We start from the raw sequence: 23,300 nt of genomic DNA on the forward strand, positions 1-23,300 counted from the left end.
GGTCGAGGCGTTGGCGGCTGGAGCCTGATAATTCTCACATTCACCCACCTCCTCGGTCCTTTGAGGACCACTGTCCATGTTCTACCCGTGGCCCAGCTAGGGTGATCTGGCTGTAGGACAGTCATGTTATAACTTACGCATGCCCGTTGTCTAGGCTGTGCAGTGTGGTCTCCGCAGCCAAAGGGTGCCCAGGTGAACTGTAAGAATTTGTCGGGCTCCTGTGGTTGCCACCCATCTCCCCATGGTCTGGCATCTGTAACAATGGTTTCGCAACCCCAATACCCACAATGTCCCCATCCCGGGTAGTCACAGTACCTTTTCCCTGGGTTGGACGCTGGGCACCAATAGGATATGTACATGAGTATGATGTGTGGGCTTGAGGGCCGTATTTTCGGTTGCCCTGGAAACAGATCGGCTATGTGGAATACGAAGGATGGAGCGTTTGCGGTGGTGACCTCTTTGAACACCTTGTCGCTTGAGAGATGTTGCATGACCCATCTGAACGGCTGGTGAGGGTAGTGGCCTGGGTCGGCTTGCCCCCCGGCCACAAGGCCCAACAGCAGGATTGCACAGAGACACTGTACATGTCTGGGTCTCACCGCCGTGGGACGCTCAGGCTCTGTCTGGTGGCTTGGTGGTCCGTTATCTCTCTCTGGAGCAGGGGTGTGTGTGTCGCAGGGACGGTCTACAAGCATGTCCTGCAAACAGAACTTATAGCTTCTCATTAGTTTTGTTTTGAGGGTCAGGTTCGGTTGGTAGCAGTGGTGTGCAGCAGTGGCTCTCATAGTTTCACTACGTGGGGGTTCCGACTGCTACAGAGGCAGCACGTCCTACATCCCCGGGGGCTTTTTCCCCACTTTCATGGCCAGGGCTACCCCGGGGTCCCGTATCGGGGCATTCCCTGCTGACTCTGCGGCACGGGTGCCGCTTGCGGTGGGAGGAGGCTGGGTTCGCCCGCGCGCGCCCCCCCCCCCCCCCCCCGTGTGTCCGGGGCTGGGACCCGTATTCCTTGGCGAGACGCCCTTTTTTCTCGCAGCTCCAAGGGGTATTGTGACCGCTTTTCGGTGCGGCTTAGAACTCTATTCGGTTTTGTTTTAAACTGTGCTGGTTCCGTATCTTTTGTTTCGGAGTTCCGGCTGGCCCCCGCCGGCTCCTTGGAGCCTGTAGAGCTGTTGCTAGGCTCCGCGCCGGAAATGAAATGCCAGGGCACTTCCGGGGCTCCGCGTTGTTTTGTCCGGTCCCGAGCTCGCTCCTCCCCGTGGGAGTGGGGCCGTTCCCGCCCCCCCGGCTCACCGCGCCCCTCGCGGGGGGTGGTTTTTGCCTTATATGGTGGCGGCTCCCGGCGCGGCTGCCGATTGGCTCTGTGCTCCGAGCCGCTCTCCGCCCCTTTCTCCCGCATGCGCGCGCCCCTGAAATCGCGCGGTTTTTGAGTTTTTGCGCCGAGACTACTAGTGCCCCGCCCCCCTCCGCGGCACCCGGCGCCATTTTCAAAGCGACCGCATGGCCGGGCGGCCGGGGACTCCCCCCGAGCCGCGGCCCCTGGGACTCCGGTCTCTCCCGCCGGCTCTCGCCAAAAGCGCCCCGCGCGCGGCTGCGCCTCCGACAGCGGATCTCTGATCGGCGGCGGCGGCGGGACGGTTCAGGAGGCTGCGGTTTCTCGGGGCTTTTTTGCGGCGGGGGTTCCCCGGGGGTTTTCCGCGGCGGGGGAGTCCCGGGGGGCTTCTGCGGCGGGGCTTGGCGCCGCTCCGCTCGGGGCGCCGGCGGGGAAGCGGCGCGGAGCCGCGGGCGGGTCCGGGTTCCAGCGGGAGCGGGGCCGCGCCGCTCGAAACGCGCCGCTCCGGGGGCTGCGCTGCCTCTGCCGGGCTGGGCTGGGCTCAGCTCTGCGGCGGGGCCGGGCCGGGGTCTGATCCGGGGAAGGGGGTGCCGCGCTGAGCCCCTCCGGGTCTCCGCTCCCGGGTGGACCCTCCTCAGGGACGGTCCGCGCTTTCGCCCCCGTTCCAAGCCCGGGTTTAACTAATAAACACGTGCGCGCGGCACTCTGCGTCTCTTGCTTTTCTATTGCTTTGCGCGGGGTTTTTTCTACCTCGCCCCGCGCCGTAACGTTCTTGCCACTGTCTGAGGATTTCGATTCCCCGGCTAGCGTGGCTGTATACTGTTCCCATATCCCCGGATGCATGGCATCCACTGAGCATTCGGTTGCTCCGAGCTCAGGCAGCCTTGCTATAACAAGATAAAAGTCCCTGAGCTTAAACTCGATATTCCTTTGCTTTATACTTACGACCCATGCGACGCTGCCTATGACGCTCGCGGGTCCTGGGACGTCTCCCCTTACGCCTGGGTACGGTCCGACCGTCCCGGCCGCTGCTTCTGTCCAGGTGAATCCCGTCCACCGGGGGGTTTTTCCCTTTTTTTTTCTTCTTTTTTCTTCTTTTCTCCCGGGTTTCGGCACCAGTATGTTGCCTTTATAAAAGACAACCAGAGACCTGGTTCAGGAACAGCATGGCAGCCTGCTCTCGGCCAGACTGCTCGGGCTAATCAACAGGCGCATACACCAATATGGCAGACGGTTGAAAAGCGTTTATTATCCTATCTCGTGGGTTTAAATAGCTTTTAGGGGTCTTTGCTACGTCAGAGGGGGGTTGGGGGTCTCAGGGGTTAGTGGGTAGTGGAAATTTACTAGGGCCGGTGTGGCTGCATTCCTCTGAGGCTTCTGGAGTTAATAGATAAGTGGGGAAGAGAGGCAGAGAGGGGGATGGGTCTATCTTTCCGTCACACCCCGAAATCTTCCGTTCGCCTGTCCCTTACCTACCACACTGTGGGGCAGCCGGGGCTCAGCGCCGGGCGCTGCCTGAGCCCACCAGCCCCGGGCAGGGCCGGCAGTGGCCCCCGGCCCCCAGGAGGCTGCGGGACGCCCCGGCCGCTGCCCGGCCCCGGGGAGCTGCCGGCCCTGCCCGCCGGGGGGGCCGCCTTTGGACACTGCGGCAGGACAGGCACCGGCTCTGCCACACGGGCTGTGCAGGGGACCCTGAGCACAAGGAGCAAAACAAAGCAACATCTGGAAACGCAGATTTTCATGGTTGGCCATAGAAGTGAATTTTCTCAGGCAGCCGGTCTCAAAGCAATCAGTGGTCAGGTTTGGATATTGGCACCGGGAGTGGCCACTGAAGGCATGGGCACACCTCTGAGAACACAGGGTTCAAAGCAAGAACTCCCAGCAGAACTGTCTCTTTGCGGAGTGCAGACTCTCCCCCGCCCACCACGGGCTGGGTGGGGGAATGGAAGCCCTGCGGCCTGGGAGGGATAGGCCAGGGGGAGGAAACCTGAGATGTCTTTGTTCCCCACGCCCCCACACCACCGGAGGGAAACAGACAGAGAGCCTGAAGGCACCTGGAAATTCACTGGCAGAGGAGAAGGAGAAGCAGGGGGAAGGTGCCCAGCCCTGGGAGTTGGGGTCTGGGCTGAGATTTCAGCAGCCAGGGCAGTCCAAGACTTTTAACCCTTTCCTGGGAAATGAAAGTTTTGTGAAATATTACTCCTCCTCCACTTGAAAGAGAAAAGAGACAGTCTGGGACCTGAGATGTTAGGGAAAGAAGGTTGGGGGGGAGATGATGGAGTGGCTTTTGGCTGGACTTTTCTTGTAAGCCATTGACTGAACCAGTTTCTCCTGCAACAGAGACTGCATCTTTAGGGGGATGCAATGGTGAGCCAAGAGACCTGCTTCAGCAAATTCCAGCACAGGAATGGAGTGAACAGAGGAAAGCTGAGGGGGGTGTGGTGATGCCCTCTGTCTTCAGGAAGAAGATCTCCGTTTGCACCCTCAGCCCCAGGGGAGGAGGAAAATGGGGGGGGACTGTGTTCCCAAAATGAAAACTGTTGTTTCTTTTGTTCCTTGGCAAAGCATCCTTAAAGGAGCCCTATGAGCAGTCTGTCCACGCACGGCGGTGAGGGCACTGTGACATGGCAAGGAGAGTGTCACACTGGCACATTTTATCTGGGCAGTGCCATGTGTGACATGGAAACACGAGAGGTGGCAATTGTGTTTCCTGGGGGTCTGTGGCGCAAGAGAGACTCCTCTCTCCCCTGATAGACTGAGTATTGATTATCTGAAAGGTGATGACCTGATTAAGGGTCCAAGTTGTGTCCCACTGTGATTTGTTGGAGTTTGGGTGCAGGGAGGAGGAATGTTTTGGAAGGTTTTAATTCTGGATGTAGTGTGTATCTTTTATTATAGTAGTAGCTTAATAAAGTTCTTTCTCCTTTATCTCTCAGCTTAGGCCTGCTCTGCTCTGTTCCTTATTGCATCTCACAGCACTTATTTGGGAAGCTGGATTTCCATGGGGACACAGGCATTGTGCCAGCATCAAAACATGACATGATGGTACATGAAGGATCAGGATTTTCTGTGAAGGATTTGGTTTGGGTCCCTGCAGAAAGGAAAGATTTTGCAGAAAGCTCAGCAGCTCTCAGAGGATGAGCACCCACAGGCAGTGACCGGGGCTGCAGGAGTGGCACAAGAAGGCCCTGCAGCACTTGGGCACAAAGGCACAGCAGCTGAAGGCAAGGAGGGATGAGCAAAAGGCCAAGCTGAAGGCAAAGGCCATGGCAGAGTTCCCACAGCCCCTGAGGGACCAACCCCAGGGCCCAAGGGGGCCCCAGCACCCAGGGGACGGCGTCGGCCACAAGCACCTGGCAGAGGCATTGCCCTCCTGGCCAGGGCAGAGCCCACCCAAACAGCCCCTGGGAAGGAGTCAGGGCTCCAGCTGCAGCCCACAAGGACACTGCAAGCACAGACAGCAGCACCCTCAGGAGGAGCGAGTCCACCCCTGCATGGACATGGATTGTCAGGGCTCTCTGAGCTCCCATCCCACCGGGGACCCACCACACTGCAGCCCTGGAGAACATCCAGGCTGGGTCTGCATCGAGAGGAGGCGTCTCCTGATGGACACTGGGGCCTCATCATCCACTCTGAATCTTGCACCTAAGGGAGGAAAATTGTAAAGGAATGTTTTCATTATTAAGGGAATAATTGGGAAAGCTGAGCTGGTGTCATTTGTTCAATTAGGAGCTGGGGGAGGTTAATTTGAACTAAACTAATTTTTTTCTCTTCCTACTGTGATTGTAATTATCTAGGAAGGAATTTGATGGTGGCATTGTAATATTGTAAAAGGTGATACAGAGGCTATTGCTGCTGTACCTTTGTGTCAAATGTCTGGCAAGGCCTATGCTGAAGGCAACCCAGAGGTGTGGGATGCCCCATAGGGAAAATTTAATTTGGATCCTCTCCAAATTACTTGGAAGCAACCAGGACAAGTGGGGGCTAAAAGCAACACCCTGTTCCAGGGGAGGGAAGGAAGGGCTCACAGCCTGGTATGGAGTCCCTGCTAAAGGCAGGGCTTTTGGAGCCAGGGATGTCTCCCTACAGCACTCCTATCCTGCCAGTCAGGGAATCAGATGGCTCCAATGAGGAGCACAAGAACAAGTGGTAGACAAAGCCTCTGTGAAATGGCTGAATTTCCTGCCAAAAAAATCTTTTGAGTATCAGAAAAAGAAGTGCAAATCATAGAGAAAAAGGTTAAATTTTGGGACATAATTTGACTGATCCTTTGTGGCGGACTGACCCAGAGAGAGTCTGGGCAATCTCAGAAGTAAAATTTCCCAGGACCAAAAAGGAGCTGCGACAATTGTGAGATTTAATAGAGAATTACACAGCCTGGATTGAGGATTCTCTGTTCCAGCCAGAACATTGTAGGACTTTTTTTTCTCTTCCTACTGTGATTGTAATTATCTAGGAAGGAATTTGATAATGGCATTGTAATATTGTAAAAGGTGATACAGAGGCTATTGCTGCTGTGTCAAATGTCTGGACTTTTTAACCCCACACAGCCTCCATGCTGTGGTATGGACAGGAGAAAGAGAGCAAAACCTGAGAAAATGAACAACCAAAAATAATGATGCCTCAGCTGTGGCTCTTCCAGACTCAGAAAAGAAATTGGAATTGTAGGTGAATGTTCAACAGGGCCATGCCAAAGGAATTCTTGGGCCAAAACGTTTCACCCAGTGCTCAGAGTGGCCTCATTGTCTGCAGAATTGTGCAGCCACAGCTTCAACGGGAACCGAGGCCCAAAACCTGATGATAACAGGATCTCCAACTGTTCCAGTCTGCCATCAAGTTCAAGCATTGATAACCAAAAGAGCCTCACAATGGATGAGCAGTGCTCGGTTATTACAGTGTGAAACTTGTTCAGTGGCACAGGAGGATTCAGAACTGAGGACAGGGGAAGGGTTTAACCCAGCCTCCTGTTTGAACAGCCCCCAGAGGGGCTGGGAAGAAACCCAGCACTGCATTCAAGTGACACAGCTCCAGACCCAGGCTGGGGGAGATTCAGGAGACATTGCCTGGCCTGAGGCAGAAAATGTCTTTGGGGATGGCTCTTCAAGGGCAGCAGAAGGGAAAAGAGTCCCAAGACACGCTGTTATTGAGGAAAGGGAATCAGACAAAGCCCAGGTTACCCGCCATGGTCAGCTCAACCGGCACAGCTGTGTGTGCTTGTAAGAGCCTGGAACTGACATGCCCTGAGCAGGAAGGCTTCAATATCTTCTGGTGACACCATCTCACCTAACAGGGGGGCAAAAGCAATTCTGATTGCTCAGCAGCCACTGGATCACTTATTAAGGTATTTCTAAAAGACATTACTCCAATAAAAGGTATTGTGGAAGCAACAGACACAGACAGCAGAACTCATTTTACAGGAAAGATCCTCCAGGGGGTTATGGCAGCTTTAGGAATACAATGGGACCTCCAGAACCCCTGGCACCCCCAGAGCTCAGGCTGGGTACAAAAAATGAAAGGGGATGGAAAGAAACACCTTTGGAAGCTGGGGATAGAAACCAAGATGCCATGGGTATGGCTTTTGCCATTGGCTTGGGCAAGAAGAAGAGCCAGACCCAGGGCAGATATTCAATCATTTCCCCTTGGAATTGATCTCGAGAATTCCTTACCCTGGGAATTCTCCACCTAGTGCAGGGTGGAGATAAGGGATGCACATTTGAAGCAGTCTGTGGCAAGAATCCTGTCTCTGGTGCAATCTCTCCCCCAGGAAGCTGGGCTGGCAGAGCCTGCCTTGGCACTTTGCTGTTGCCAACATCCCAGCAGGACATCGGCCCACACATCCTCTGCTGAAATCCTCGGCCTGGCCACCCTCCTTTGGCAGCTCCAGCCACCGGGGACAGCCCTTGCTGCCACTGCTGCAGCTTCAGCGCTCTCTGGGCCTGCCCTGCCACAGCTGCTGGGCAAGAGCACGGCACAATTCCACTCTGGCTCTCACTTACACTCACACACTGCCCTGCCTGCCACGACATTGATGGAAAATACACCAGCTCATAGACTTTAACATTGTTCACCTTTGATTTCTCTACTCAGGCTTGCTTTGCCTTGGCCCTGGGGAAAGAAATGTTAAAGGTTTTGTTAAGGGATGTTACACCACTCAATGGAGATGAGTTTAACATCTCAACACACTGGGAATGGCCCAAAAGATACCCACAAAGATAACGCCCAGCAGCAAAACATCAACCCCAGCAGCAAACAGCAACCAACACCTACCCCAGACACTGCCAGGGCTGCAGACACCTGGTCTGCAAAAGGCTGAGAAGGAAATCCAGCACTTCCCACCTCATTAACAGCTGAAGCAAAGAAATCTGCACAAATTGAAACTACAGAACATTAAACCAGTGGATTTAGATTGCTTTAGACTGTATTAAGTTAGGGAAAAATCGAGTAAAACCCACGTGTCATGGAACGATTTTCTCTGCACACCTGGGCTATGTGGGGATGGAATGATTTCTGTTGCACATCCTGGCCAGAATCAAGAAATGCCTTTACTCTAACACTAAACATATTGGTGGAGTTTTTCTTTTTCCTGCAGCTTCAGTGCAAAGTATATAAAATGAGAATATTTTTAAAAATAATCCTACCTCTATGTCGCTGGTTAGATTTGGTCAGGGATGTGAGAATGGGTTTTTACTCTGAGAAGAACGAGAAAAAAATTAATGGCCTTGGAACATTTTTGTGTGTTTTTGTTTCGCTTTTAGCGATGCCAAAATTTTGGTTAGGGTTTTTTGACATTCACCTTTAGGCTGCATTTTGCAAAACTAGAAGAGATTTAAAGGTGCCCTTTTAAATCGTAAACATTAAACAGAGGATTTGAAGGGGAAAAAAAAAGCAGCAGGTTTTAGGGGGGCACATTTGAGGCTGCTGAAGGCTGCTCTGGAAGAGAAGCTGCATTCCAGGCACCCAGGAGAGTAGCTTTAGAAATGCAAATTAACACTGCTGGGGCAGAGTGGGGACAATGTACCTGGCTCTTCTTGCCTGGGGCAGGAATTGGCTGATTCCCTCTGCCCCTCACCCCAAGCTCTGCCTGCTTGCACAGATGGAATCTGCACAGCTGAAGGCAGAGCCCATGGTGAGGATCTGACTCTGAAACAGAAATGGCTGAGGCTGCAAAGGGAAACAGCAAATGGAGAATGTTGTGAACACTTCACTAAAATAAGGGGGGGATCATCCCTCTGCCCACTCCAACATCTGCTGCCACTGTCTGTGCTGTACAGGGTGTATCAGAGCACTGGGGCTTTTGCTAGAACAAGTTCAGGGAAATCAGTTGGAATTCAAGTATTTGATGATGTATTTAGAAAAATGTGGTATAGTGATGCAGCCCCAGCTTGAGGGAGCACCCAGAAATGGGGAAAAGATGAAGGGCCACCAGAACAAATCCTACAACACCATGGACCAGTCCCTGGGAACCCAAACCAATTCATATCAGGAGGCAGAGAACCCGTTTATCATTTCAATGGCATCATTAGATTAAAAGCTGTCCTCAAAAGAAGAACTATCCAGACAGCTCCAGCTCCTGACCTTCCTGCTGACCAATCCACTGAAAGAGGAACACAACATTTCACCAGGGGATGAGATCAGATTCTCTGTGAGCAGAAAAAACAGGAGTTTGTGGAAAACTAAATGGCTCAAACTGCTGTTGGCAAAGAGACGACAAAGGAAAAGTGCTGAAAAAGATAACAAAGGAAAAAGGAGAGCAGTTTATGTATTGGTCCAAACATAAAAAGGATGGGAATGGGACACGCTTTCGTGGCTTCCCGGCAGACCAGGGGTTAAACAAATGCTGCTTCTCCTCTTCTGTGCTGCAGCAACTCTCATCTTTTTACCATGCTCCACACCTTGGCAGTGCAGCTCATCCAGCAGCTGAGCCAGGGGATGCAGGTGGCAGCCAGGCCTCCTGATCCACAAACGGCTACAAAAGGACAGGGAATGAGGGCACCGAGAATAATCCCAAAACCAAAGAGGACCCGGGAAGAACAAAACAGAGTTGAGGAGTGAATCTGACTGGAGATAGGGCCAGGGACCTGTAGATAAGGAAGTAACGGGGGAAACCATCAGTTCCAATAAATTTCACAAATTGAGCCACACAATTTGTCAAAGTCCCGCTAAATTCCCGAACTTCCAGGAGAACAAAGACTTAACAGAGCCATGAATATCGGCTGGTATACAAAAGGAGGGTGCATATTAACGAGGACAGGCAGCAGGCACATCGGGAAGTCTGAACCTTCCAAAGACCTCAGCCCGTGGGCAAAGGCAGAGGGAGATGCGGCCGGGAAAATGAGGATAAAAAGGAGGCTGCGGACTACAACCATGGCAGAGAGCGCACGGCAAATGCCCCACGGCCTCTCCCCCTGCTCAGCAATAAAGTCACTTTTACAGGACTCCTCGCTCTCCTCCGGCCACAGAAACCTCCGGCGACGGGAATTTCCCCGCACACTCCCGGCCGCGGGGCAGCCCCCTCGGTCCTACCCACAGCAGCCGGGCCGAGCCAGCGCTGCTCCGGCAGCGGCTCCTGCCCAGGCCCCGGCGGGAAGGAGACCGCGGGCAGCCGCTCCCGCCGCGCCCTCAGCCCGGGGCCAGCACGGGCCGGACACGGCACCACCGACCCGCCGCAGCCCCCTGCCGCCCCCTCCGCCCGCAGCCAGCCCCGAGCCCCCGCAGAACCCAGCGCGGCTCCCACCTGCGCCGGGGCCGCCTCCGAGCTCCGCCGACGCCGCCTCACCGCGCTCCGGCCGCTGCCGCCGCTCCCGGGCCCGCACAGACGCTCCTGGCGCCAATGGCGCCGCTGCCCGCCCACGGCCGCCCTCAGCCCGCCGCCGGGGCCGTGCTGCGCCCCGCTCCCACCAATCAGCGTGCCGCAACCGCGACTGACGGCACCAGCGGCCAATGGCAGCGAGCTGGGGGCGGGCTCTGCGCACGGCCCAGACTCGCCCCGCGCTCTCAGGGCCCCCCGCGCTGCGTGAGGGCAAAGCCGGAGATGAGCAACAGCCCCGGGACGGGCCCGGGCCCGAGGCGGGATTGAGCTGCCCACACAAACAAACTTCTCCGCACCTCCCGCCACGGCTTTCCCGGCCCTGCGCCTTCCGTGCCTTCGGCTCTGCGGGAAGCCCGGGAGCCTCCCTTCTCCTGCCCCTCATTAGTGCATCGGTGCTTTTTATCCCAGTCTATATTTGATCCCAGTCCATATGATCACAGTCCATATCTGACCCCAGTCCCAATTTTATCCCAGTCTATATTTGATCCCAGTCCATAGGATCCCAATCCACATCTGATCCCAGTCTCTATTTGAACACAGTCCGTAGTTGATCCAGGTCTCTAGTTGATCCAAGTCCATATGATCTCAGTCCCAATTTGATCCCAGTCTGTAGGATCCCAGTCCCTATTTTATCCGAGTCCCTTGTTGATACCAGTCCATAGGATCCCAGTCCATATTTGATCCTTGTCCGTATTTGATCCCAGTTCGGTTCATTCCAGTCTGTAGGGCCCCAGTCCCTAATTTATCCCAGTCCTTAGTTGATCCTACACCACAGGATCTCAGTGCATATTTGATCCCAATCTCTGGTTGATCCCAGTCTATATGGCCCTGCACACATTCCAGAGGTCTGGAATTTCAGCTCCCAGCCAGGAAAAGACATTCCCTTTGCCCTTGAAGGCAAAGCTCTTGAGAAGGGGCTGAAAGCCAAGTGGAGCAAAATCCTACAGAGACATTTCACTGCTGGCCTCCATAACTTCAGCTCCTGAACTAAGAAATAAAATAATGATTGGGAAATAAAATAATTAAAAAATCAGGGGTGGGTCATTGGGGGCAGAGTGGGCAATTAAATTAGAGGAGGATTCAATTAAATCAAGGGATGATCTTTGGTGGTCCCTGAGGAAATTAAATTGGGGGAGGGTCTTTGGAGGTCCCTGGCTCAAGGGAGACACGGAGAGAGAAACAGAGCAGGCAAAGAGAGGTGGGAGGGAAAGGAGGACACAAACACAATCAGCTGAGAAGGTGGTGCCCTGAAAAACAGAACTGCCACGGACTGGAGATGAACGGCAAAGAAATCACTAAGTCTGAAAGTTTTATTTGCTATCAAATACATCCCAGCCACCCAGCCCCACACAATCCCCATCCCACCGTTCAAAATTGGGATCCCACTTCTCCCAGTCTCCTCCCAAACCCATCTCACCCTGGCAGCTGTGGATTTGAGTGAGTTTGGCATGGGATTAAGGCTTTTTGTGGTGAGAACATGCAATTTGAGGTGGGATTGAGCCTCTGTGGGTTAAAATTCATCTGTTTTCAGTAGGATGTGAGTGCTTTTGAGGTGAAAGATCGATCCCTCTTGGCTTTTGGAGTGCAGAGAGATTAAGAAGAGAAAAAAATAAAGGTCAACACTAAGGGAGAAGCAACTAGGTGTGTACCCAACATGGATGACAGGGAATGTGGGTCACCAGAGCTGTGCCCAATGTGGGTTCTCCAGTGGGGGATAGAGTTTAGCTCTTCTCGCACTTGGGGCACTCACAGGGCTTCCCTTACTGGTGCCTCCGTTGGTGTTTGGTCAAGTTAGAGCTATGTGAGAATCTCTTCCCACACCGGGGACACTCGTAGGGCCTCTCCCCGGTGTGGATGCGGCGATGACGGATGAGGGTGGAGTTTTCCCTGAATCCCTTCCCGCAGACGGGGCAGCAGAAGGGCCTCTCCTCTGTGTGAACTCGATAGTGCTTGAGGAGATCGGAGATGGTCTGAAACCTCTTCCCACACTTGGAACACTCATAGGGCCTCTCCCCAGTGTGGATCCTCTGGTGCTTGATCAGGCTGGAGCTGTGGCTGAAGCTCTTCCCACACTCCCCACACTCGTAGGGCCTCTCCCCAGTGTGGATGCGCCGGTGCGTGGTGAGGTGGGAGTTCTTCCTGAATCCCTTCCCGCAGTCGGGGCAGCAGAAGGGCCTCTCCTCTTTGTGAACCGGATAGTGCAGGAGGAGACAGGAGCTGGTCTGAAACCTCTTCCCACACTCGGAACACTCGTAGGGCCTCTCCCCAGTGTGGATCCCCTGGTGCTTGATCAGGCTGGAGCTCCGGCTGAAGCTCTTCCCACACTCCCCACACTCGTAGGGTTTCTCCCCAGTGTGGATCCTCTGGTGCATGATCAGGTGGGATCTACGGCTGAAGCTCTTCCCACACTCCCCACACTCGTAGGGCCTCTCCCCAGTGTGGGTCCTCTGGTGCACGATCAGGTCAGAGCTCCGGCTGAAGCTCTTCCCACACTCCCCACACTCATAGGGCCTCTCCCCAGTGTGGGTCCTCTGGTGCCTGATCAGGTCAGAGCTCCACCTGAAGCTCTTCCCACACTCCGAGCACCTGTGGGACTTCTCCCCATCATGGAGCTGCTCAGGGACCCCCAGCTCCGAGCTCTGGCTTGATCTCCGGCCGCCTCCTCGGCCCAGGGTGGGTCTTTCCCCCTCAGATCCTCGCGATCTGCGTTTGCAGCCCCTCCTCGTGCGGGATCTCCGGGGCTTTTCCTCCCCGTCGGGTTCCTGCACCCTGGAGCCGCTCAAAACGGCCTCTTTCACCAGGTTCTGCCGCAGGGATTTGTCCTCCCTGCTCTCCATCCTCAGCTCCTGCTCTGGGGAAGGAAGGACAAAGAGAGGCTCTTCCTCTTCCTCGCAGCCTCCCAGGGGCTGGGAATGGGAAATCCTGGTTTGGGGAAAACAAGGGATGAGCACGTTGAGTTGGAAGCTCCCTCTGTCCCAGTCCATCTCTACAAGTCCCTGGCCACCTGGGCTCCATAAAAACCTCCCAAACACCGAGATCCAGCCCTGAAAAAGCCTCCCAGGAGTTCCCCGTCCCTGCTGCCTCCCCTTTGCTGTTCGGGGCTCCCCCCTGTCCCAGCTGCTGGGGTCACGCTTACATTGGGGGTCCCCCTTCTCCTCACTGCCCGCCCTCCCCAGGCTGCCGGGAGTCCCAGCAATCCCAAAAGCTCCCCCCTCTTGGCTCTCCCCATTCAGGGGTGCCGGGGCTGTTTGGGCTCCCGGGCTCCCTTCTCCCCTTCTTCCCTGCTCTGGGCTGCCGGGGCTCCAAGGAGTCCCCCCACGGGGCCTTTTCCGCTCCGCTTCGCAGTTCTTTCTTCTCCAACATCTCCCCAAAAAACCCAACCCAGGCACCCCCCAGGAGACCTGGCCCGAGCTCCCCCTCCCCGCTCACCTGCGGGATGGGGGGCGATGATCCCACAGGTGGGGGCTGCGAATTCAGGCAGGGCTGACCGCGCGCTTCTCTCTGCTCTGCTCCATCCGCCTTTCAACCTCCTCTTCCTCTTCCTGACGCCCCTCCTCTTCCATCCCCCCTCCTCCTCCTCCTCCCTAAGCCCACCTCCCGCTCCTCCTTCATCCCTGCCCTTCCCTCCCTCCTCCTCCCCCAGGAGCAGTGACACCCTGACACCCTCGGTTCCCGTTCCCGCAGCCTGCGGCAGGAGCGGGGATGGAGCCGGGACAGGTCGGGATGGGCAGCGCGGGGCTCTCGGCTGCTCCCAGCCGCTGTTCCAGGGGGGAACCCGGCCCGGGCCAAAGGAGAGGCAAACTGGGGAAACTGGGGGCTGCACATCCAAACTGGGGCTGCCTGGGGACCCTGCCTGGGCACTGCCGGCCCTTGGGGCTCCTCTCAGGAGATCAGGAGGGGGGAACACAGAGAGGGTTCGGGGATGCCAGGAGTGGCAGCACTGGGAAAGACTGGTTTGTACTGGGATTGTACTGGAATCATACTGGGAGCAGCTGGGCCCATGCCAGGGCAGACTGCAGTCACCCCGAGGGAGACTGGGATCGTACTGGGATCATACTGACACAGAGTAGGAGCCTATGGGGGCCAACTGAGACCATGCTGGGGGCAAATGGGATATACTGGGAGTGACTGGGAGCATGATGAGGGTGACTGGGAGCAGCTGTGAGCAACTGGGATCATGCTAGGAGCAACTGGGAGGAACTGGGAGTCACTGGGTGCCTGCTGGGGATGACTGGAAACGACTGGGCTTATACTGGGATCATGCTGGTGGTGACTGGGATCATACTGGCAGTGAGTGCCACGACACTGAGGCTGACTGGGAGCGGTTGTGAGCAAATGGGATCGCGCTGGAAGGAACTGGGAGTGAGTGGGAATATGCTGGAAGGAACTGGGGGACACTGGGAGAGACTGGGAGGGACTGGGAGGGTGAAAGGGGCAACTGGAACCATGTGGAGCACAACTGGTTCATATTGGCACTGACTGGGAGCACACTGGCGTCATCTCTGGATCATACTGGGAGGGACTGGACTAATACTGGGAGTGTCTGAGAGTGACTGGGAACACACCATGCACAGCATCCCTGTACTGGGGGTGACTGGGAGCAACTTGGAGCACTCTGGGAGCAAATGGCATCATACTGGGATTGACTGGGCTGATGTAGCTGGAGGCAACTGGGACCATACTGCAAGTGATTGGAAGTTACTGGGATTATACTGGGACCATACTGGGAGTGCTGGCATGTGACAAGGATCATACTGGAGGTTACTGGGCTCATACTGGTGATGAAAGGGAGCAACTGGGATCCCACTTTGGGCTACTGGGAGCAACTGAGAACAACTGGGATCATGCTGCAAGCAAACTGGAGGAATTGGGAATGACTGGATGCACGCTGGAGACAACTGGGACATACTGGGCATGACTGAGATCATACTGGAATAACAAGCACCTTACTGGGATCACTGGGAGTGTCTGGGAATGACCACAGAGATGCTGAAGGCAACTGGGATTTACTGGGGATGTCTGTAACCTTACTGGGGTGACTGGGAACACACTGGGAACAACGGGGACCATGCTGGGGAGAACTGAGAGCGAGTGGAAGTGAGTGGGTCTACACCGGGGACAACTGGGCATGACTGGGACCATGCTGGGAGCAACTGGGATCATATGGGGAGTGATGGGGTTGATACAAGGGACAACTGGGGGCAACTGGGATCACACTGGGGAGAACAGGAAGCAACTGAAAGCATGCTGGGGGCAACTGGGATCCTACTGGATCTTACTTGGAGCAACTGGGATCAGGCTGGAAGCAATTGAGGACAACTGGAGTGACTGGGAACATGGTGGGAGCAACTGGGATACACTGGGAGAGACTGAAACCACAGTGGGGGTAAATGGGAACAACTGGAACCACAGTGGATGATAATGGGAGCAGCTGTGCTCGTGCTGGATTCATACTGGGATCCTACTGGAACTGGCTGGCATCATACTGGGAATGACTGGAAGTGTGCTGGCTGGGACTGGAACCATGCTGGAGGTGACTGGGAGCAACTGGGCCCACCCTGGGAGTGACAGGGAGTCATTCTGGGCAGGGCTGGAATCATACTGGGAGTGACTGGAACCATACTGGGGGGGACTGGGTGCAGCTGGGATCATCCTGGGAGCCACTGGGATTCCAGCAGGTGTGAATGGATCCTGGCTGGGGGTCACTGGGAGCTACTGGGCCCATGTTGGGAGGAAAATCTGGACACATTGGAAGCAACTGGGACCAACTGGAAGGTACTGGAACTGTGCTGAGGGGACTGAGACCACAAATGGGGAAACTGGGTTCATACTGGGAGCGACTGGGACCACACTTTGGGCAACTGCCAGAAACTGGGATCATGCTGGAGGCAACTGGGAGTAACTGGGAAAGACTGCGATCATTTTGAGGTCACCAGAACCTTACTGGGCCAACTGGAATATACTGGGAGTGTCTGTGACCATACTGGGGGGACTGGAACCACACTGGGAACAGCTGGGACCATGCTGGCGACAGCTGAGAGTGAGTGGGACCATGCTGAGTGGGACTGGGACTATTCTAGGGACACCTGGGATCATACTGGGAGGAACTGGGAACAACTGCAACTATTCTGGCAGCAACTGGGATCATACTGGGATCACAGTGGGAGCAGCCGGGTCCATGCTGGGTGAGACTGGGAGGAGCCAGGTCCATGGAGGGTGACTGGAATCATATTGGGATTGACTGGGAGTGGCTGTGAACAACTGGAATCATGCTGAAAGTAACTGGGAGGAAGTGGGAGGGACTGGGAGTATTCTGGGAGTGACTGGGATATACTGGGAGAGACTGGGAGTCATAGGGATCATACTGGTGGTAACTGGGGTCATGTTGGCATTGACAGGGAGCAGCTGGGATCACACTGGGGGGCACTGGCATCATACTGGGAGTGACTGGGATCATACTGGGATTACAGTGGGTGCCAAGGGACCCTGACTGGGGGTTGCTGGGAGCTGCCAGGCCCATGCTGGGAGCCAAATGCACACACACTGAGAGCAACTGGGAGCAACTGGGAATGACAGGAGTCATGCAGGTGACAACTGGGATGTACTGGCAGAGACTGGGATAAAACTGGGGGCAGCTGAACCATGCTGAGGTAACTGGGAGTGCCTGGCAAAGACTCTGGGAATGTTCCAGGCAACTGGGATGTACTGGGAGTACCTAAGAACATGCAGGTGGTGACTGGGACCACACTGGGAGCCACTGGGAATGTGCTGGGGGCAACTGGGACCATGCTGGGGGCAAGTGTGAGTGACTGGGGCCCTGCTGGGGCAGACTGGGATCATACTGGGCTCATATTGGGATCATACTGGGAGTGACTGGGACTATACTAGGAGCAACTGGGAGAAGTGGGAACACACCGGAGAAAAGTGGGAGCAACTGGGACTTGCTGAGGGCAAATAGCGTCATAATGGGGAATGACTGAGAATGACTGGGCTCATACTGGGAGAAACAGGGATCCTGCAGGGAGTGAGGGGAAGTGAGCAGGGTGATACTGGGACTGACTGGGCTCATCCTGGGAGTGCCCAGGAAACTGGAAGCACACAGGGGTAGGAACTGGGCACCTGCTGGGAGCAGCCCCTGGCGGCCCCGGTACCCCCGAACCCCTTTCCCGGCCATGCCGCCCCTCCAGCCCCAGCACCCCCATTGCCGGGTGCCGGCACTGCCAGGGGTCCCCCCTCTCGGGGTCCCCGCTGGGGCTCCTGGGGCTCTCCTCTCTCTGCGCTCCCGCCCAGGGAAGCCGCGGCTCTCCCGGGGCTCCCCAAATCCGGGGTCCCCCCGCCGCTCCCGCCGCTCCCGCGCGGTCCCCACGCGGCCCCGGCAGAGCTCGGAGGGCCCGGCCGGGAAGCCCAACCCGCACCGCGGGGGGACCCGCATCCCCCCGGCCCCGCCGGGGCTCTGCCGCCACCCGCACCGGGACCCCCCAAAAACACCTCCTGGGGACCCCCGATGTCCCCCCGAGGGCAGCTGCGGCTCGGCCTTGGAGCCCCGCCAGCTCCAAACATCCCCCCAAAAACCCCAAACCCAGGGAGCCCCGGGATATTTGGGGCCGGCTCCCCCTGCCCGGGCACCTGCGGGATGGGGGCGACGCTCCCGGGGTGCTGCGAGTTCAGGCGGAGCCGGAGCCCCGCGGTTCATCCTCCCCGCTCCTCCTGCTGCTCCCGCTGCCGCTCCGCCTCTTCCTCCCTCCTCCTCCTCCTCCCCGCAGCCGCGGGAGGGGCGGGGATGGAGCCGGGACAGGTCGGAACGCAGAGAGGGGTGGGGGGATGCCAGGAGTGACTGGGCTGTACTGGGATCATACTGGGAGCAGCTCCTGGGTGGCTGATCCTACTGGGATCATACTGGGATCATACTGGGAGTGAGGAGGAGCAGCGCGGTGGCTCCAGCGCTGGGGCTGGGGGCGCTCCTGGCGGGCGAGGGGGGAGTGGGACCCCGGCACCGGGACCCTGAATCGCCATTGCCGCCACCGGGACCCCCCCTGCTCCCCTTATCCTGCACAGGGACCCCCCTGAATCCCCCATTTCCGGACATCAGGGCCCTCTGCTCCCCTTTTCCCTGCTCCCAGCCTCTAGATTTCCCGTGTGCCTGATCCTGGAACGCCTTGGAACACCTTGGACCCCCATTCCTGCCTTTCCCAGCCCCCAGCCCCACCTTTGTGCAAAACCAGAGACCCTCTGAACTCCCCCTTCCCAAACACCCCGGGTGTCCCCACCCTGGTACCCCTTTTTGGGAAACCCTGGACTCCCCTTTCCTGGGCTCAAGGACCCCTGGAACTCCCTTCTACCTCTCCATCCCTGCCCCCCATTTCCGTGACCCTGAGACCCCCCTGCACCCGCATTCCTGAGAACCAAGACACCCTTTTACCCCTTTGCCCGGCACTGAGACCCCCCTGCACCCCCTTATCCGGCACCAGCACAACCTGTTCCCATCCCACACCTCTCCCAACCCCCAGTCCCACCCTTTTCCCTGACCTGGGACCCCTGGGCCCCCATTCCTGCCTTTCCCAGTTCCCAGCTCCTCCTTTCCTCATGTTCAGGAGCCCTGGCACCCCCTTTCCTGGGCACAGGATTCCCTGGACACCCCATCCCAGCTCTCCCAGTCCCTGCACCCCCTTTCCTTGGCTCTCAACCCCTGAAGCTCCTCCCCAGCTCTGCCATCTCTTTATGTCCCCCTTTTCCTTGGCCTGTGGACCCCCCTGGATCCCCAAACTCTCAGCCCCCTCAGCTCCCCCAAATCTCCATGTCCCCCCAGTTCTCCACTCCCTGCAGTTCCTGGAAGTGGCGCTGTCAGAGCCCGGCCCGGGGGTCCCCCAGTCCTTGATTGTGGGGGGCGTGGACGGGACCCTCTGCGAGCGCTGCAGCAGCGAGCGGGGCCGGATGGAGGCACAGACACCGGGGATGGGGGCGGGAGCTGAGCTGGGATATTGGGACAGCCAGAGCTGGGACACTGGGGTGGCCAGAGCTGGGATATTGGGATAGCCAGAGCTGGGACATTGGGACAGCCAGAGCTGGGATATTGGGATAGCCAGAGCTGGGATATTGGGATAGCCAGAGCTGGGACATTGGGATAGCCAGAGCTGGGATATTGGGATAGCCAGAGCTGGGATATTGGGATAGACAGAGCTGGGATATTGGGATAGCCAGAGCTGGGATACTGGGATAACCAGACCCTGCTCAAGGACAGGAACCGGCCCGTGGCTGACAGTGACCTGGAGACGGGGCCGGTACAACCAGAGCAGGGGCAGTGGGGGGAGCCGGGGGCTGGGCTGGGATCTGTGGGAATGGAGGACTCTGAGGGGCTGGGATGGGATCTCTGGGGATGGGAGGGATCTGTGGGGCTGGGATGGGAATCCAGGGAGTTCCAAGGGGCTCCCTGGGGCTGGGACACAACTCCATGGGTCTGTTCTCTCCTCGTTCCCAGGTCTCCACACAGTGCAGGGGGTTTCCAGCTGTGACCTCCTGTCCAACAGAGCGTCCATGGATCCCACCACTACGGCTAGGAGGGCTGGGATTTCATCTCTTTCCTGCTGGGATCCGGGAGCTTTGCAGTGTCAAACACTGCTGTCTGGATCACCCAGAGGTGCTGGGAATCCAGAGGGATCATGGTGGAGCAGATGAAGCATTGCCTGGGACACACCTGTGTGGAAAGGCCCCCAAAATACATCAGATATGGTTGGGAGCTCTGGAGCACAAAGGTGGGTGTAGGAGGGGAAGGGCAATTCCTATGGGAATGGGGGATTCAGGAATGGGGGACTTGGGAATGCAGGAATTGCCATGGAATTTCCATGGCCAGATCTCACTCTCATCCCAGTCAGCTGAGAATTTCATGGATGGATCTCCCCCTAACCCACTGCCATGGGAATTCCATGGGGAAATGATTGGAATTGATGACCAATCCAATGAGAGCAGTGCAATGAGAAGTATTCCCTGCTGGGATTCCATGGGACATTGATCCCAATCCTTTGCCCAGGCCGGCTCTGCTGTGCCCGTGGCAGCACCAGGGGAGTGCCCTGTCCCTGCCCTGAGCCCAGCACGAGCCTTTCCTTGGGTGTTCCGTGCCCTGCCCGGGGCAGGAGGGCACTGCCGGAGCAGCTTTGGTGGCCCCGGGCACCCGGCTGGGCTGCAGCCACTGCAGGGGCTCCTGGGGAATGTTCCAGAGCAGAGCTGAAAGCAAACAGCAGTTTCTGGAGGGGATTCTGCCCCTGGGCCTGTGCTGGGAGCCCAAGGGCAACAGCCCAAAGTGCTGGGGCTCATTGTCCCTCAGCCAGGCCGTGTTCCCTGGCTGTGCCCTGTCCCTCTGATATGCCCTGTCCCTCAGCTGTCCCCTGTCCCTGTCCCCTGTCCCTCAGCTGTGCCCTGTCCCTCAGCTCTGTGATGCCAGGTGTGGCAGCAGGACCTGGGGCAGCCCTGGGGGAGAACAACCCTGAGCCCCAGCTGGGCCAGTTCCCCCAGCTCCCCCCAGGCCACTCCCAGCATGGGCCCTGTGGCTCCCAGTCACCCCCAGTATGGTCCCTGTCACTTCCAGTTACACTCAGTGTGATCCCAGTATCATCCCGGTCACTCCCTGTGTGATCCCAGCATGTTCCCAGCATGTTCCCAGGTGTTCCCATTCACCCCTATAATAGTTCCAGGCACTCCCAGTATGGTTCCAGTCCTTCCCAGTATGATCCCAGTATGAACCCAGTCACTCTCATTATGGAACCATTTGCCCCCAGTAAGGTCCCAGTCACTCCAAGTCACCCAGTATGATTCCAGTCACTCCCAGATAGTCCCAGTATTATTGCAGTAACTTCCTTTATGGTTCCTCTGTGATCCCAGTCACTCCAGGTTAATGCAGCCTGGGGTCCCAGGGGTCCATCTGACCCCCGGGCTGCCGCTGCCGTGGGTGTCCGGATAGCGCTGCGCTGTCAGGCTCAGCCTGTCTGGGTCCCTCGGCTCAGCTCCCAGCCACAGGCAACTTAGCGAGCACCTCTGGAGTGATTTCAGCTCTGTGAGTTCAGCTCTCGGTGATTTCGCTCTGTGCTCACAAGTGCCTCTGGCAGACACACAGGGATAGAGAGAGGAAAAGGCTGTATGTGGTTCCACAGCGATGTCCTTTATTGCCAGCTCCTCTGAAGGGATGCAGTGACAGCTCTTCTGCCAAACTGGATAGAAATGGGTGTTTATATGGGGTACTGGGGTGTTGGAAATTGTCCAGTTCCCAGGTTTGAGGAGAATACACCAATAGCCTTACAGAGAGGTAAGAAGGGTCTGAATGCAGAAGAGGGGCTTCTTTGGTCCAGTCACCGTGACTTAGGCATTTCTTATCTTAGGTGAGTGACCGCCAGGGAGGCCTTGCAGGGCCTCTGACTGCTACAGTGACACTGCAGAACCTCATGGAACCATGGGTCAGTTGTGACAATGTGGGTCCAAGGACACCATGGTGGCACTACAGAACCACAGGGAACCAAGGGGCCAGGGTGACACTGTGCTGCCTCATGGAATCAAGGAGACCATTGTGAACTCAGAGACCCCAAGGAAACAAGGGTCCATGGTGACCTTGTGCAGCCGCAGTGTCACAGAGGAGCCGCTGTGACACAGCGAGGGCACACGGAGCCCAGGGGCCATTGTGACACATCAGGGCTCTGTGGAACCACGAAGCCATTGTGACACTGCAAGGCCTCATGGAAGCACGGGGCCATTGTGGCACTGCAGAAGCAAAGGGAACATTGTGACACTCCAGGGCCTCATGGAACCAAGGAGACCATTGTGACACTGTGGGGTCCCATGGAACCAAGGGAACATGGAACAGGTCTGGCTGGCTGGGCCTCCTGGGGACCACCTGACCACCTTGGCATGTTGAGGGCTGCTTCTCATCTGCCCCTGAAGCCCTGGGGCTCTGGGCTTTCCTTCCTATGGGAGAGAACTGTTCTTCTCCTCCAGGGAACCAGGGCCAAAACTGGGATTTCTTCTCCAAATTTCCTTATGTAAAAGGATTGTTTCCAGATGAAATCTGCCAGGAGAGACAGGTCTGGCTGCCTTGACCACCCAAGGGTCACCTCTCATCTGCCTTTGAAACACTGGGACCGTGTGCTTTTCTTTCTTATGGGAAAAAAACCATCCATCTCGACCACACCCATGGCCAAAACTGAGGATCTGCCTCCAGAATTCCCTATATCCAAGGATAGCTCCCAGACAGAAGATGCCAGGACTGACAAGTCTGCCTGGCCTTGGCTTCCTGAGGGGTGGCATTCATGTGCCTCTGAAACACCGGGGCTCTGTTCTTTTCTTCCTAATGTAAATAATTCTTCCTATCCAGGAACCCACAGCCAAAATTGAGATTCCACCTCCAAAATGCCCTGTGTCCAAGGATAGCCCTTAGATGAAAGGTATCAGGAGAGTCAGGTCTGGCTGGCTTGGCCTAAGGGTGCCCACCTCTCATCTTCTTCCAGAACACTTGGACTTGCACTTCTCTTTCCTATAGGAAAAAATCATTCATCCTGTCATGGCCAAAACTGGGATTCCACCTCCAAAACTCCGTACATCCAAGGATGAATGCTTTGAGAAATGTTTTTTGTTGATTTAATGACCTATTAAACCTTTTCCCAAAGTTTCTCTTATCTTTTATGTTGCCAGAAAGGATGTTTTATTGTTTTGAGCTCCTGAGAATCTCTTGTTGGTATTTCTTCAGTGCATCCAACTCAGAGGACAGAACCAATTGTAATTCCTTTTAAATGTCCCATTGGGAGAGTTTTTTAGGGGATGGGGGTCAGGGCTTGTGTGTCCTGCTTGGCACAGCCCAGGCAGGGCTTTCACAGCCCCATCCCACACTCCATTTCCCAGCTGGAGCCGCTGGTGCCTCTGAGTTCTGCTGCCCCAGCCCCAGGGACGCTCTCCTTGTCTGCCCATTCCCCCAGGGTCTCTGGGCAGGGATGGCCTTAGTGGGGGCTGCTGACATCCTCAGCAACTTGGAGGCTGCTGCTGAATTTTACTGCTCCAGAGGCTTCTTCAGCCTTCAGCTCCTCAGTGCAGGAATTCAGTGCCCCAGGGCTCATTAACATTCAGAACACCTTAACAAGCCAAGCCCTGGGAATCATTTAAGTTTTCAAATCTCTTGTGGTTGAT

At 56.4% G+C, this 23,300-nt stretch overlaps 2 protein-coding genes across 2 annotated transcripts in view; one reads left to right on the plus strand and one right to left on the minus strand.

The window, feature by feature from the left end:
- LOC140680876 (uncharacterized) overlaps positions 1-23,300 on the plus strand; it is a 570,776-nt gene that overhangs the window by 264,991 nt on the left and 282,485 nt on the right. The window lies entirely within an intron of this gene.
- The window catches only part of LOC140680884 (uncharacterized), a 421,560-nt gene continuing 409,694 nt past the window's right edge, over positions 11,435-23,300 (minus strand). The window contains exon 2 of the mRNA XM_072919783.1: positions 11,435-12,993. Within this exon, the coding sequence (XP_072775884.1) occupies positions 11,903-12,979 (1,077 nt within the window). The 5' untranslated portion in view covers positions 12,980-12,993 and the 3' untranslated portion in view covers positions 11,435-11,902. The remainder of the gene's footprint in view (positions 12,994-23,300) is intronic.

The sequence above is a fragment of the Taeniopygia guttata genome, chromosome 30 (genome assembly GCF_048771995.1).
Source record: "Taeniopygia guttata chromosome 30, bTaeGut7.mat, whole genome shotgun sequence".
Taxonomy (NCBI): domain Eukaryota; kingdom Metazoa; phylum Chordata; class Aves; order Passeriformes; family Estrildidae; genus Taeniopygia; species Taeniopygia guttata.